Below are 12,047 nucleotides of genomic sequence, written 5' to 3'. Positions count from 1 at the left end.
AGGTGGTCGGACTTTATTGCCGTACTGTGTAGCCCCTGGCATAACCGTGCGTGACACAAACCGTGGCTGCCACTGTTGTGGCAAAGAGGCTTCTATGATAAATGATGACCGGTGCATTTTTAGTTAAGTCTACGCATTGCAGTAATATGATATGTCTATGCATATGAATGCTATTTATGATTATGAAGAAGAGATGGTTTTCTGGCGGAACCTGTGGTGGCCGGACTGGAGGGGGCTGTGAGTGGATCGAAGGTGAGTCCGAACTGCCGTCAACCTGCATGGTCCTGTCCTTGTGTGTCCGGGCCGACTTCACGCCGCCAAACCTGTTCTGCATAAAAGTTAGTTTGTGAAGGTAAGTGCGTGGAGGCCGCCGAACGCCCTCACCTGGTTGGTCCAAAGGTTCCTGATCGGACCCTGGTGACCCCAGTCGCTATTTGAGAAGCAGTCCAGACTCCTCGGTTGGTGTCTGGATAGTTGGCTGTCATATCAAAATGTTGACATGCGTGCGCGACTTGCTACTCTGGCAGCTGTATGATCTCCGCTTCTAAGGGCGGGGTTTGGCTCTGCACGCAGGCGTGAGTGTATTACCGGTGCTGGCCTGATGATTTACCACGTGGAATATTAGCCAACGTGGTTCATCCTGTTAGCATACGGTGTAATATCGTATAGGGGGAATGCGCCGGTGGCGCGGCCTTATTTGGTTATCTGAAAACAACCGTTAGGGCGACGGGCCAATGATCCTGGCCTTTGTGCCTGACACCTCGTAGAACATGCTATTTGCATGCCTGCTTGGGCTTTATTGTTTGAGGAGCCCCTAGACTGTTAGGTCTAGGGGTGTGCAATTGAATTGTTGTGGTTTGTATGGTAGGGGGCCATCGGCCGTACTGTTGAGCTGGGGGGGCTTTTGACTAAGCGCCTCCCCTCAATGTTTCCGGCACACGCCCGGTTGCTTCACTTTGTAGATCCGGCATTCTCTATTAGTATGTTTTGCCGTTCTTTTGGGAGTACTGTGAGTTTCGCATGGTTGATCGAATTCGTGGCTTTGGCCGAATAGGCTTGAGCCGTTCTTTGTCCGTTGACCGGACTGGGATTTTCTTAACTTGATACCAGCTTCCCTGATTTGCCGTTTATGACCGTTGCACCAGGGCTTGAGGCTGCTTCTTCGTGTATCCTTCTTGCTGGTTTGGACCGTAGTGGTGTGCGGACGTCGGGTTATGCGCCTTTAGTTTTCCTGCTTAGGTTGAGGTAGCCAGTTGTGCCGCGTGTGCCCTTTGTTAGGGCGGTCGAGTCCGTACTTCTCGGTGGCCAGGATCTTGGTCCACCGTTCTATTAGCAAATACCGTTCGGCCTTAAGCTGCTCTTGCTTCGTTTGCAGACTCTTTGCAGTGGCTATGAGTCGTCGCCTAAAGCGAACTTGTTCCACTGGGTCTTCAGGCACGCCGAATTCATCATTGCCGAGGCTTACCTCGTATTCGGAGGGGGGTGTATAGTTATCCCTCTCCAAGTATCCCACCGTGGCCTGTGCGGCCTGCTTGATGGTCGGCTGATCAGGACTGTATTCCTCTTCGGTACTATCCGAATTATCTCCGGGATCGGTGTTGATGTGGTGGGGTTTGGAGTGGCGTTGTAGACGCCCGTATTTTGCTTTTCCTCCCAAGGGGCTGTCCTCCACTGCCACATCGCCATTGGTTTCTTTCGATGTGTCCACCATGTATATATTGTTTGAAGAGGTGGTTGTCCACCGCCCTGTTAGCGGTGGCTCCTGTATATTTCTTGCATCGTCGTCCATGTCGTCGATGTCTTCGAAGTCGAAGTCGAGCACGTCGGTTGAGTCATCGATCGTGGCGACAAAGTGGGTGGCGGGCGGGCAGCGAATTCCTTCGTCGCCTGCTTCCCACTCAAGCCAGACATAGTTCGGCTCAGAGCCTCCTGACAAAGAGAGGGACTTTAATGAGTTCAGCATGTTGCCAAAAAGCGAGTGCCGAGAGATGTCTGTAGCGACAAACTCCATCACCGGAGCCCAACCTAGCTCAGCTGGCTCGAGAGTGTGCGGGCCAGGGCCAACGGCCGGATACGAGTCCAGGGGCCCAGGGTTATAGGCCTCCGCTGATGTGAGACCCGTGTTCGGCTCCACTGCCGATAAGTGTGCGGCCTTCGGGGCGGGGTCCAGCCCTCCGTCCATAGGCGACGCAACCTGCCCTAGATTTAGTTCCGGGGCTGCTTCGGGGACGATGTCCCGGGCACTGTCCGACGGCAGGTCTAGACCGTGCTCGTCGTGGCTGTCCGGCGCTCCTGGCGCAGGCCCGAACCCATCGAAGATCAAGTCTTCGTTGATATCTGTCGTGTAGTTCAAGTTTCCGAACCTGATCTGGTGGCCAGGGGCGAAGCTGTCGATCTGCTCCAACCGGCCAAGCGAGTTGGCCCGCAGTGCGAAGCCGTCAAACATAAAGGTCTGTCCGGGGAGAAAAGTCTCACCCTGGATCGTATTGTTGACGATTGAAGACGCCATCAAGCCTCGAAGCAACGACATAGAGGAAGCCTCAATGAAAGCACCAATGTCGGTGTCAAAACCGGCAGATCTCGGGTAGGGGGTCCTGATCTGTGCGTCTTAGGCTGATGGTAACAGGAAGCAAGGGACACAATGTTTACCCAGGTTCGGGCCCTCTCGATGGAGGTAAAACCCTACTTCCTGCTTGATTGATATTGAACATATGTGGAATACAAGAGTAGATCTACCACGAGATCGTAGAGGCTAAACCCTAAGAGCTAGCCTATGATGGTATGATTGTAAATGTGATCGGCCTTCTAAGGACCATCCTCTCCAGTTTATATAGACACCGGAGAGCTAGGGTTTACATGGAGTCGTTTACAAGGAAGGAAACATAATATCTGGATCGCCAAGCTTGTCTTCCATGCAAAGGAGAGTCCAATCCGGACATGAGCCGAAGTCTTGAGTCTTGTATCTTGACGCTTCTATAGTCCGAACGATGTATATAGTCCGGCTGTCCGGATACCCCCTTATCCAGGACTCCCTCAATCCCCGCCGTCGTCCACCTTGCCGGTGCCGCTCCTACGACCGTCTTGTCCACCGCGCCCTGAGGCCACCGTCTACCCTCCTGGATTTGGTTCCACGCCGCCGACAGCCATCACTACCGCATCATCGTCAAATTCTCAGTAGATGCGTACATGGCACCGCACCAGAGGCGGTACTCTTTTGTATCTGCTCAACTTATTTATCGCAGCAAGAAAATAGATCGCCACTGCTTTACTCAGATTTCTTGTCTTCGTTGCGAAGTTGCCTTTGTTCGGTTTTCACCTTCAGATCCGCCATGGCACGCTCAACACTATACTCCCAATGCTTATGGTTTTCCCCTTTTATATTCCACACTAGTTAAATCACAGTAGACTAAATTTCAAAATTGGGTCAGTCGATTTTTCAGAGCTCGCCGGAGTTCGCCGGTGTGAACGAAGGGGATCGGGTGGTTGTGGGGCCTCGTCGAACAAAGAAAACTCAACGCGGGTGGGGGTTGGGGAGGGGGTGGGGGTGGGGGTGGCGGAGGAACACAGGCGGTGGGGACCGGCGGCCCGTGCGGTGTTCTATATGGGAAGAATTAGAGACGCGGAAGAAGAAGGGTTAGGAGACGTAGGATCTTCATCCAACCGCCTGAAATGGTCGAGAGACAGCTGGGAGTTGCATTCTTAATGCGCTCTGGTTCATCATGTGTGGGCACTGCGCAACCAACATTTTATTATCCAAAATCTGCTTGTTCTTCTTTACCATGTTCCTCTTCCATTCTTTTTTAATATGTACTCACTACAAGAAATATGTCAACTTGTGACCACCACTATTGGTCACTGAAAGGTCATGGTTTTTCATTTACGACCTTTTTGTGACAAAAAACAGAAGGTCAAAAGCTGGCGGTCGTAAACTGACTATAAGACCTTCTCTGTGATATGTAAAAGGTCGTTGGTTCTTTGACCAAAATTTTGGTCACTAGCAGCCTCCCCAAGCCACGTAGGCATCCAGCGTGGCAAGATGATGTGGCACAAGAATCAGCCCGGTCCGATTCGGTGTTTTACATGGGCTGAGCCCAACAATTCGGCCTTTTTAATGTTTATTTTTTCTGTACATTAAGCGTGCCAAGCCCATTTCAGCCTTTTATTTATTTCTGGGCCGGGGCCTTTTAACATTGTTTGGGCCATTATATTTTGGAGCTGGTCCCACTTGTCATCTTCTCACACATTGGGCCCACTTGGCAGAAAATTCAAAACTGCTCAGATTATTTGCATAAGTGGATCCCACAAATTAGGTTTCCATTCCACACGTTTTCAAATCGCATACATAATCAATATTTCAAACAGAACAGTACAAATGTAGTTCATCAAATAAAACTAACTAAGTCTATTACAATCTATACATAGTTATTACAACCCAAATATGCCTACTATTACAATATTACAATATTTACATTCTATTACAATCAAATAGAAGAGCTCTTTGCTGAGTAGAGCTATATGGTTTCGAACTTCAAATTTTGTAGACCTGGAGCTCCTGAACACAAAGACAAACATCATTAGAGATTAGAGTGTACACATGCTAGGACTAGCATTGGTTAAAAATAACTAATAATCACATGACGAAGTCCTAGAATGAAATTTCAGTAGTGACCAGATCTATAGGAAACAGAACAGCCATGACAAAAATCCTAACCAGAATGCATTTAATGAAAATGGATTGCATCTAGTTACTGTAGTAGTGCAAGCTAACAACATGAAGGTTCCATCTAGTTACTGTAGTAATTAACAAGATGATGTATAGTTGGTATTTGCAATAGCTGAGGTACATGTACGTATATATTTCTGTAGTTCTAATTCCCTTACATGACAAGAAATGAGAACAGACAACAAATTATCAGGTTTGCAAGCTAAAGCAGGACATAAAACAGGACATAAATAGCACATGATTTGTATACATAACTCCTGTGTTCAAGAACTTGATTAGAAAGCAGTACCCTAAAGAAGGTAGCAAGCAAACATTTTACTTCTGAAGATAGGAAACACAGATCAGCACCTTCATCATGACCGCAAGCTTGTCTTGGGTATGCATACTGCAAAAACAAAGGGCATTTGATTAGGCGAAGGAAAACAGCAGTTTAAATCAGCTAATTATATTCTGTAGCACATAATTCAAGATCATGCAAATGCACTATAGACACTGAAAACAGAAAAAAATACCCACATTGTCATATATAGTTGTGCTAGGGAATTTTAAAAACATAATCAAATGCAAGTAGGAAGAACACCAAGATTGGTTTCTGTACGAAGATAAACTACAGCCAAAGGAAGGGTAATAGATGAAGAAAAAATCCTGACATACAAAGGTAAGCTCAGCACACAGAATAAAAGGAGTGGAACTTCAGTACAGCCTATAAATTGTCATGTTCACAATATTAAAAGTAAACTCAGCATAAGCATAGAAATTTTGTTTGGCACCACCACATCAGAAGACACGTTTATTCTTCACTATTATCAGAACACGCCTAAATAATGATGTACTTATTTCCTACAGAGCACAAAGCTGAGCTTGTAGCTAGTAAAACGTGGGGCATAAAGCAGAAACTAGACACCATGATTGTTCTAGGCATAAAACTGGTTGTAATAAAATTTAAAGTGATAGGCCTATAGAAGTATCAACATCTCTCCACAGACATCCCCAAATAATCAGCAGGCAATATGGAGGAGGTGGGTTTCCCCTGCTTCAATCCTGAATTAGCCATGAATAATCCTGAATTTAAAGTGATCCAGGTATCATAGTGCATATGCATCATTTCGTGTCTGGTATTCTCACATTGAAAAGACAAGAAGTAGAAAATGTGGCTCAAGATACAAATCAAAAGGTTGTAAAAAATGACGAGAAAGACCTAGCATCCAACAAACAAACCAGCTGAACCTATAGCTCATGATGAGCTAACTTAAATAAAGACACATAAATCAAAAGAAAAGTTCAGCATTATGATTCAGGAAAAGTATGGAAGACAACAATCAATATAATTTTGCCTTCTCATTTTATTGAAGTTTCATCTTCTGAAATTGTATCCACCCACATTAGTACAGTGTCTATAAGCTAGGATTTTGACATTTTTTCATCCATGATTGAGATGCACCATAGGCCAGGTGAACATGTAGATCTAGACATGCGTGCTGAACCATACGTGCAGAAATCAATGGCAAGAAAAGATACTCATTATGATTCAGGACAAAGATGTGAAGCTGCAGATCCGTGTATACATCATGTGAATATCCATTGATTCCAACCAACACGTTAGTGGATCTGAGGGGAGGAGGGAGCGAGCATTCGGACATAACCTGGAGGGTAGTGGAGTCGTGGGCGAGCTTGGAGCCTTTGTAGATGAAGTAGCCGACGACGACAGCCGCGGATGCCGCCCTAGTAGACCTGACTCGATGTTCCCGAGCGTATTCTTATGACCACTGCACCACCCGACCACTGCAGCGGGCGTTCTGTCGAGCACCTGGGGCGCGCTCTGGTTGGCGCAGGACACCCGAACCGGCGCTGCGCTCGTCCCGGACCGGTGGCTGCAGGGTGCGGAGCCGTTGTACTCGAAGATCTGCGCGGGGCCGAGGAGAGCGGGCCGTCAGGCGAGCTGGGAAATCAATATCTTCCCCACCATGTTTGCATCAGTGGTTGTGGAGAGGAAGAACACCAGAGGTAGGTAGAAGAAGAAGAAGAAGGTGAGGGGTCTGACCTGATGCTGCACATCTTGCAGGCTCGCCATGGCCATGGCCATGGGAGGAAGAGATGGGCCGCCTAGGGTTCCGGGCGGCGTCGAGGACGTTGGACGCGGCGGACCTCCACGGCGACCGGAGAGGAGAAGAGGCGAGGCTCCAACCGGCGGCTGCCTCGACGGCGGTGGCTCCTCCGCATTCACCGGAGAGGAGACAGCAGTGGCATCAGGGGCGAGGAAGAAGGCCGACGCGGGAGCAGCCATCTTTGTAGCCGGATTGGGGATCGAGGAGAGGAAGGCCGCGCGCTGGATCTTGGAGCACGCTGGATCTTGGAGAGCGATGGGAGAGGTGGGTGGCGGCGAGGGGAGGGGAGGGGAGGGGAGAGGGATCGGGGAGCGCTAGGGTTCGCTAGGGTGTGCGGGGGACGAGGGAGGAGTGCGGGCTGTGGCCTGTGGTTTGTTGGGCTAGGTGAGGTGAGAAGGTGAGGGGGGAGCGCTGCCGTTGGATCCGGATGGATCGGACGGTGCTCCATGATCCGCGTGACATGCTTCTGAACCAATCAAAACAGAGTATATGTGAGTGATTATTTCAAAAAAAAAAGAGCATACGTGTGTGAGACCATACAAGTATGTCATAATTGACTAAAAATAAAGTGCACATCTCTTTGTCTAAGAGAACCGACTCTTTCGGCGCCGTCTTTTGGCGGTTCCCCTTCGCCGGTGACTTCTTGGTCGTCGGTTGTGAGGAGGGTCGTCGGATTCCGCGTGTGTGCATCATTTTAGCTTTAGATTTTAGGTCCTAGTAGCTTAGGTTTCTGGATCATTCGACGTCTCAACTTCGGGCGCGGGAGCGGCTATAATGAATAAAGAAGCTCTGGATTTTTATCCGGCAAGGCCGCCAGCAAGGACCTCGGCACGTAGAAGAGCAGGGCATCGAGGAGGTGGTCGCGAGCGAGGAGGTCGTCATCGCCACCTTCCCGGTGACCGAAGACCTGTAGTCATACCCGCCGTTTTGACAGCATTTTGAAAGAAATTCAAAAAAAAGAAAGAAATTAAAACTTTCGCATTGTGGCATTATATCTGACCTAGTTTACAGGAAAAATAATAAATTTTGACTATGGTAAATAATAAAGTTTGACCACATCCATGGCCAAATGATCAATCTTATGGCCACATTCATGGCATAGTTTGTTCAAATGATCTTATATTGTGCACAAGGGTGCATCTTGGAATTCCAAATAGTGTTGCCTAAGGGATTTTCATTTTCTTTGCACGAAAATTTCATTTTCCATTTTTTGAGTGCCTGAAATGAGTTTTTTTTTTGTGAAGGACCTACCATATATTTGTTGCAAAATTGGACGAAAACAACTTTCTAAAATACTAGGCCATATTTAATGCACAACTGATCAAATGGTTGGGTGTCAAAAGCCTTGATCCACCTCTGGTGAAAAAGACAAATTTTCGCCGATTCAGTTGGAAGCGGGTTAAATCTGAACTGCAGCTACCTCATAGTTTGCTCTTTATTTTTTCAAAAAATCATTTCTACGTACATAAGTATCTATTTAATCAGAGAAACACCAAAAAAAAATTATAAGATTCAACCACTAGCTAGGAACGGTCATTCCCGTTGTTTTGACCGCATTTTGAAACAGGCACAAAAAATTTAAAAAAAATCAAGAAATTGGAAAACCTTCGCATTGTGTCATTATATATGACCAAGTTTCCAGGAAAAATAATAAACTTGTAATACGGAAATTATTTTAAAAAGTTTTCTCATAAATGAGCTATCATGCGTGAAGATTCATGGCTTTCAAGCCAAATGATCAATCTTATGGCCACATTCATGGCATAGTTTTTTCAAATGATCTCATATTGTGCACAAGAGTGCATATTGGAATTCCAAACAATGTTGCCTAAGGGAGTTTTCACTTTCATTGCACACAAGAGCCATTTTCCATTTTTCGAGTGCCCCAAATGAGGTTTTTTTTGTGAAGGACCTACCAAATAATTGTTGCAAATTTGCACCAAATCATTTTTTCTAAAATACTAGGTCATATTTAATGCGCAATTGACCAAATGGTTGGCTGTAAAAAGTTTTGATCCACCTCTGGTGAAAAAGACAAATTCCCGTCGATTCAGCTGGAAGCGGGTCAAATTTGAACTGCAGCTGCCTCATAGTTTGCTATTTATTTTTTCCAAAAAATATTTCTAGATACATAAGTATCTATTTAATCATAGAAACACCAAAAAAATTCCAAGAGTCAACCACTAGCTAGGAACGGTCAAGCCCGCCGTTTTGACCGCATTTTGAAACGGGCATAAAAAATTCAAAAAAAATCAAAAAATTGGAAAACCTTCGCATTGTGTCATTATATGTGACCAAGTTTACAGGAAAAAAAATAAACTTGCAATACGGCAATTCTTTTAAAAAAGTGTTCACAGAAACGAGCTATCATGCATGAAGATTCATGGCTTTCAAGCCAAATGATCAATCTTATGGCCACATTCATGGCATAGTTTGTTAAAATGATCTCATATTGTGCACAAGGGTGCATCTTGGAATTCCAAACAATGTTGCCTAAGGGAGTTTTCATTTTATTTTCACGGAAAATACATTTTCCTTTTTCCGAGTGCCCGAAATGAGTTTTTTTGTGAAGGACCTACCATATATTTGTTGCAAAATTGGACCTAATTAATTTTATAAAAATACTAGTCCATATTTAATGCACAATTGACAAAATGGTTGGGTGTCAATAGTTTTGATCCATCTCTGGTGAAAAAGACAAATTCCCGTCGATTCAGTTGGAAGCGGGTCAAATTTGAACTGCAGGTGCCTCATAGTTTGCTCTTTATTTTTTCCAAAAATCATTTCTAGGTAAATAAGTATCTATTTAATCATAAATACATGGTTTGATGGCGAGACATTGAGGTTTGGATGGTGTCCGAGGGCCCCAACTCTAGAGCGCATAAGCTCGCATGCCCGCCGCATGGTCACCGCGTGACCGTGGCATTGCCATGCGTTCTGGGTGGCCTAGGCATGTCTAGTGGGTTGGGCACTCCCCAGGTAGGTGCTAGGAAGAAAATTATAACATAAGATTCTCATGAGGAGACCGAAATATGCTCAAACATGAATTAGCAGCCAAGTGTTTGATTAGCGGTACGGGAAATGCACATGGCCAATGGGCGTGAGTTTTGGCTGAGGATGATCATATAGTAAGAAGAATGTCTTCACAAATTTTTAGGGAAATCAAGAATATATAAATAACACTTCCTTCACAAAGTGTTGCTCCGAACAAAATAGGAAAATGAATATTGTTGAGTTATTTTTGAACTAGGCAAGGAAGGTTTTTGACATATTTGATGAAGATATGATCCAAACAATTTATGAGAATTTTTTGGGAATTTTTGGAATAACAGAAATATAGGTTGCTTCACAACCTAGGGCAAAAATTGACACATGGACATGACACATAGGCAAAACTGATGAGGTGGCGACTAGTCATAGCAATAAGTACTAATGCATCCACGTTCACAACCTCATGACCATTTATATTGGTCGTAATCAGGTAGAAATAAGGTCATGGACCACTCTTGTCTGCTTTTATGACCATTTGGTCTAAGGCAATTCAGGGTTTCAGCCCTTCCAAGCGAAATGGCCGTGGATTTACGACCAATTTAGCTAAGGTCACTAAGAGAAGGTCACTAGTTAACATATTTCTTGTAGTGACTCTCTCCGTTCCTAAATACAAGTCTTTGTATATATTCCACCATGGACTACATATGGAGCAAAATGAGGGAATCTACACTCTAAAATGTATTTGGATACATCTGTATGTGATCCATAGTGGAAATCTCTATCAAGACTTATATTTTGGAACAGAGGGAGTATGATAGTAGTACAGTATGTTCGTTGTACTGAAGATGAGCAGGGACATTTGCAGTGCAGAGATCTATACGGTCGGTTGTGATGGACACTTTGAGCCTCTTTGATTCGTAGGATTTTGTAAACATAGGAATAGGATTTGTAGTGACCTGCCCACTTGAATCCTATAAGAATAGCAAGGAAATGCGGGGAGATGTGTCACCTTTGAGAGTTACACTGATATTAACAGTACCGCACCTTCAGTTGAAGAGAACTGGTATCCAAAGCCTTTCTAGTTGTACCGGCAGTACTAGCACATATATTCCAGCAAGTTCCACTTTGCTGATTTTACTCTGATGCTTACGGTTTTCCCCATTATATCTATACTATGATCTGTGTAGCTGCTTTATGTCGCACTAGCAGCAGTGCACTCTTGAAGCTAAACACTGCAATGACTTACAAAATTGGCACCAAGGCATTGAGTGCCATTCCGGATGCAATGAAACTCATACGCTCCCCACCTGTTGATTCTTGTTTAGAATATGATCCTAATGACTATTCTAACCTCGAGGAGTCAAAGGCAAATGGCCTGTCCTATTCACCCATCAAGGTGCCTGTTCTAATTTGGCAAGGTTTTATTGATTGCGGGTATCTTGCATATGTTGTCTTGCATTTCTTCTACTTTGTTGCACCACCATCTGCTTAGTTTACTCATCATATATGTCAAGATGCCATGCCCACCATTATCAATACATATTACATCTGTCATCATACCATGTTTTTCCACTCAAATGTTGTTCTTGTGCATCAGGCATCAAAAAGGAAGAGGGTGATTGCCGAACCTGAAGGAGCGCCAGCAAAGTCCTTGAAAAACATGGTGGTGCCGGAGAAATCAGACATCACCCCACTTATATTGGTTGTACAACCAGTGACACAGAATGTAGGACCGACTCCAGCAGACTGTACCCATACTTCACTGGCCACACCACTAGCCCCACCACACAGGACCTGCACTCCAGCAAAGATATACCGATTTCATTTGCCATAGCACCAGCCGTACAATAGAAAAATCCCATTCCAGCAAAAAGTACAGCAAGTCCACCGGCCGAAGACCTATCCCAACTGCAGAGACGGCCAATTCCTGCAGATTGGAACCCTATTCCATTTATTCCCAGTTTAAAAGACAATGCTTTCAATGTTGTTAAGGACTACGTGCATATATTCCCATCATGGGAAGATTATAGTGAAGACAAACACCATTTTCACATCTTTCTGTCCAACTTACTTGTAAGTGCTATTATTCATGGTTATTATTTTCTTGTTTTCTGCTGATTGAACACATCAATGATTTACATTACATTGTTGTAACTAGGCCAGGGCCAATTTGGATAGTCATGACGAGCAAAGCTTGCTTGTGCTTTTCAAGGAAGCATTGCAGCAGT

At 45.0% G+C, this 12,047-nt stretch overlaps 1 protein-coding gene across 3 annotated transcripts; it reads right to left on the bottom strand.

Annotated features, from left to right (window-relative positions):
- Positions 1–4,283: 4,283 nt before the first annotated feature.
- LOC119361830 lies at positions 4,284–7,161 on the bottom strand. 3 transcript variants are annotated; one of them, XR_005172999.1, is made up of 4 exons: positions 6,765–7,161; positions 6,367–6,677; positions 5,013–5,108; positions 4,284–4,552 (listed from the first exon to the last, which is right to left on the bottom strand). XR_005172999.1 is itself a non-coding variant. In XM_037626973.1 (4 exons), exons 1-4 carry the CDS (start codon positions 7,005–7,007, stop codon positions 4,529–4,531), a joined length of 564 nt encoding a protein of 187 aa, XP_037482870.1. In that variant the 5' UTR covers positions 7,008–7,161; the 3' UTR covers positions 4,284–4,528. The 3 variants fall into 3 exon arrangements, 2 of the variants coding, with proteins under 2 accessions (XP_037482870.1, XP_037482869.1); XM_037626973.1 differs by having other exon boundaries at positions 5,072–5,108; positions 6,367–6,626; XM_037626972.1 differs by having other exon boundaries at positions 6,367–6,626; positions 6,765–7,159.
- Between the last annotated feature and the right edge of the window lie 4,886 nt (positions 7,162–12,047).

This window comes from Triticum dicoccoides, chromosome 2B, assembly GCF_002162155.2.
Source record: "Triticum dicoccoides isolate Atlit2015 ecotype Zavitan chromosome 2B, WEW_v2.0, whole genome shotgun sequence".
In the NCBI taxonomy this organism is placed as follows: domain Eukaryota; kingdom Viridiplantae; phylum Streptophyta; class Magnoliopsida; order Poales; family Poaceae; genus Triticum; species Triticum dicoccoides.
This window is presented reverse-complemented; position numbering and strand designations above follow the sequence as displayed.

Excerpts from the sequence above, each read along its gene's own strand:
- LOC119361830 (XM_037626972.1), bottom strand. The coding sequence starts at position 7,007 with ATGGCTGCTCCCGCGTCGGCCTTCTTCCTCGCCCCTGATGCCACTGCT. Across the intron at positions 6,627-6,764 it reads TGCAAGATGTGCAGCATCAG|ATCTTCGAGTACAACGGCTC; the intron begins GTCAGACCCCTC and ends GGCCCCGCGCAG. Across the intron at positions 5,109-6,366 it reads ACGACTCCACTACCCTCCAG|TATGCATACCCAAGACAAGC; the intron begins GTTATGTCCGAA and ends TTGTTTTTGCAG.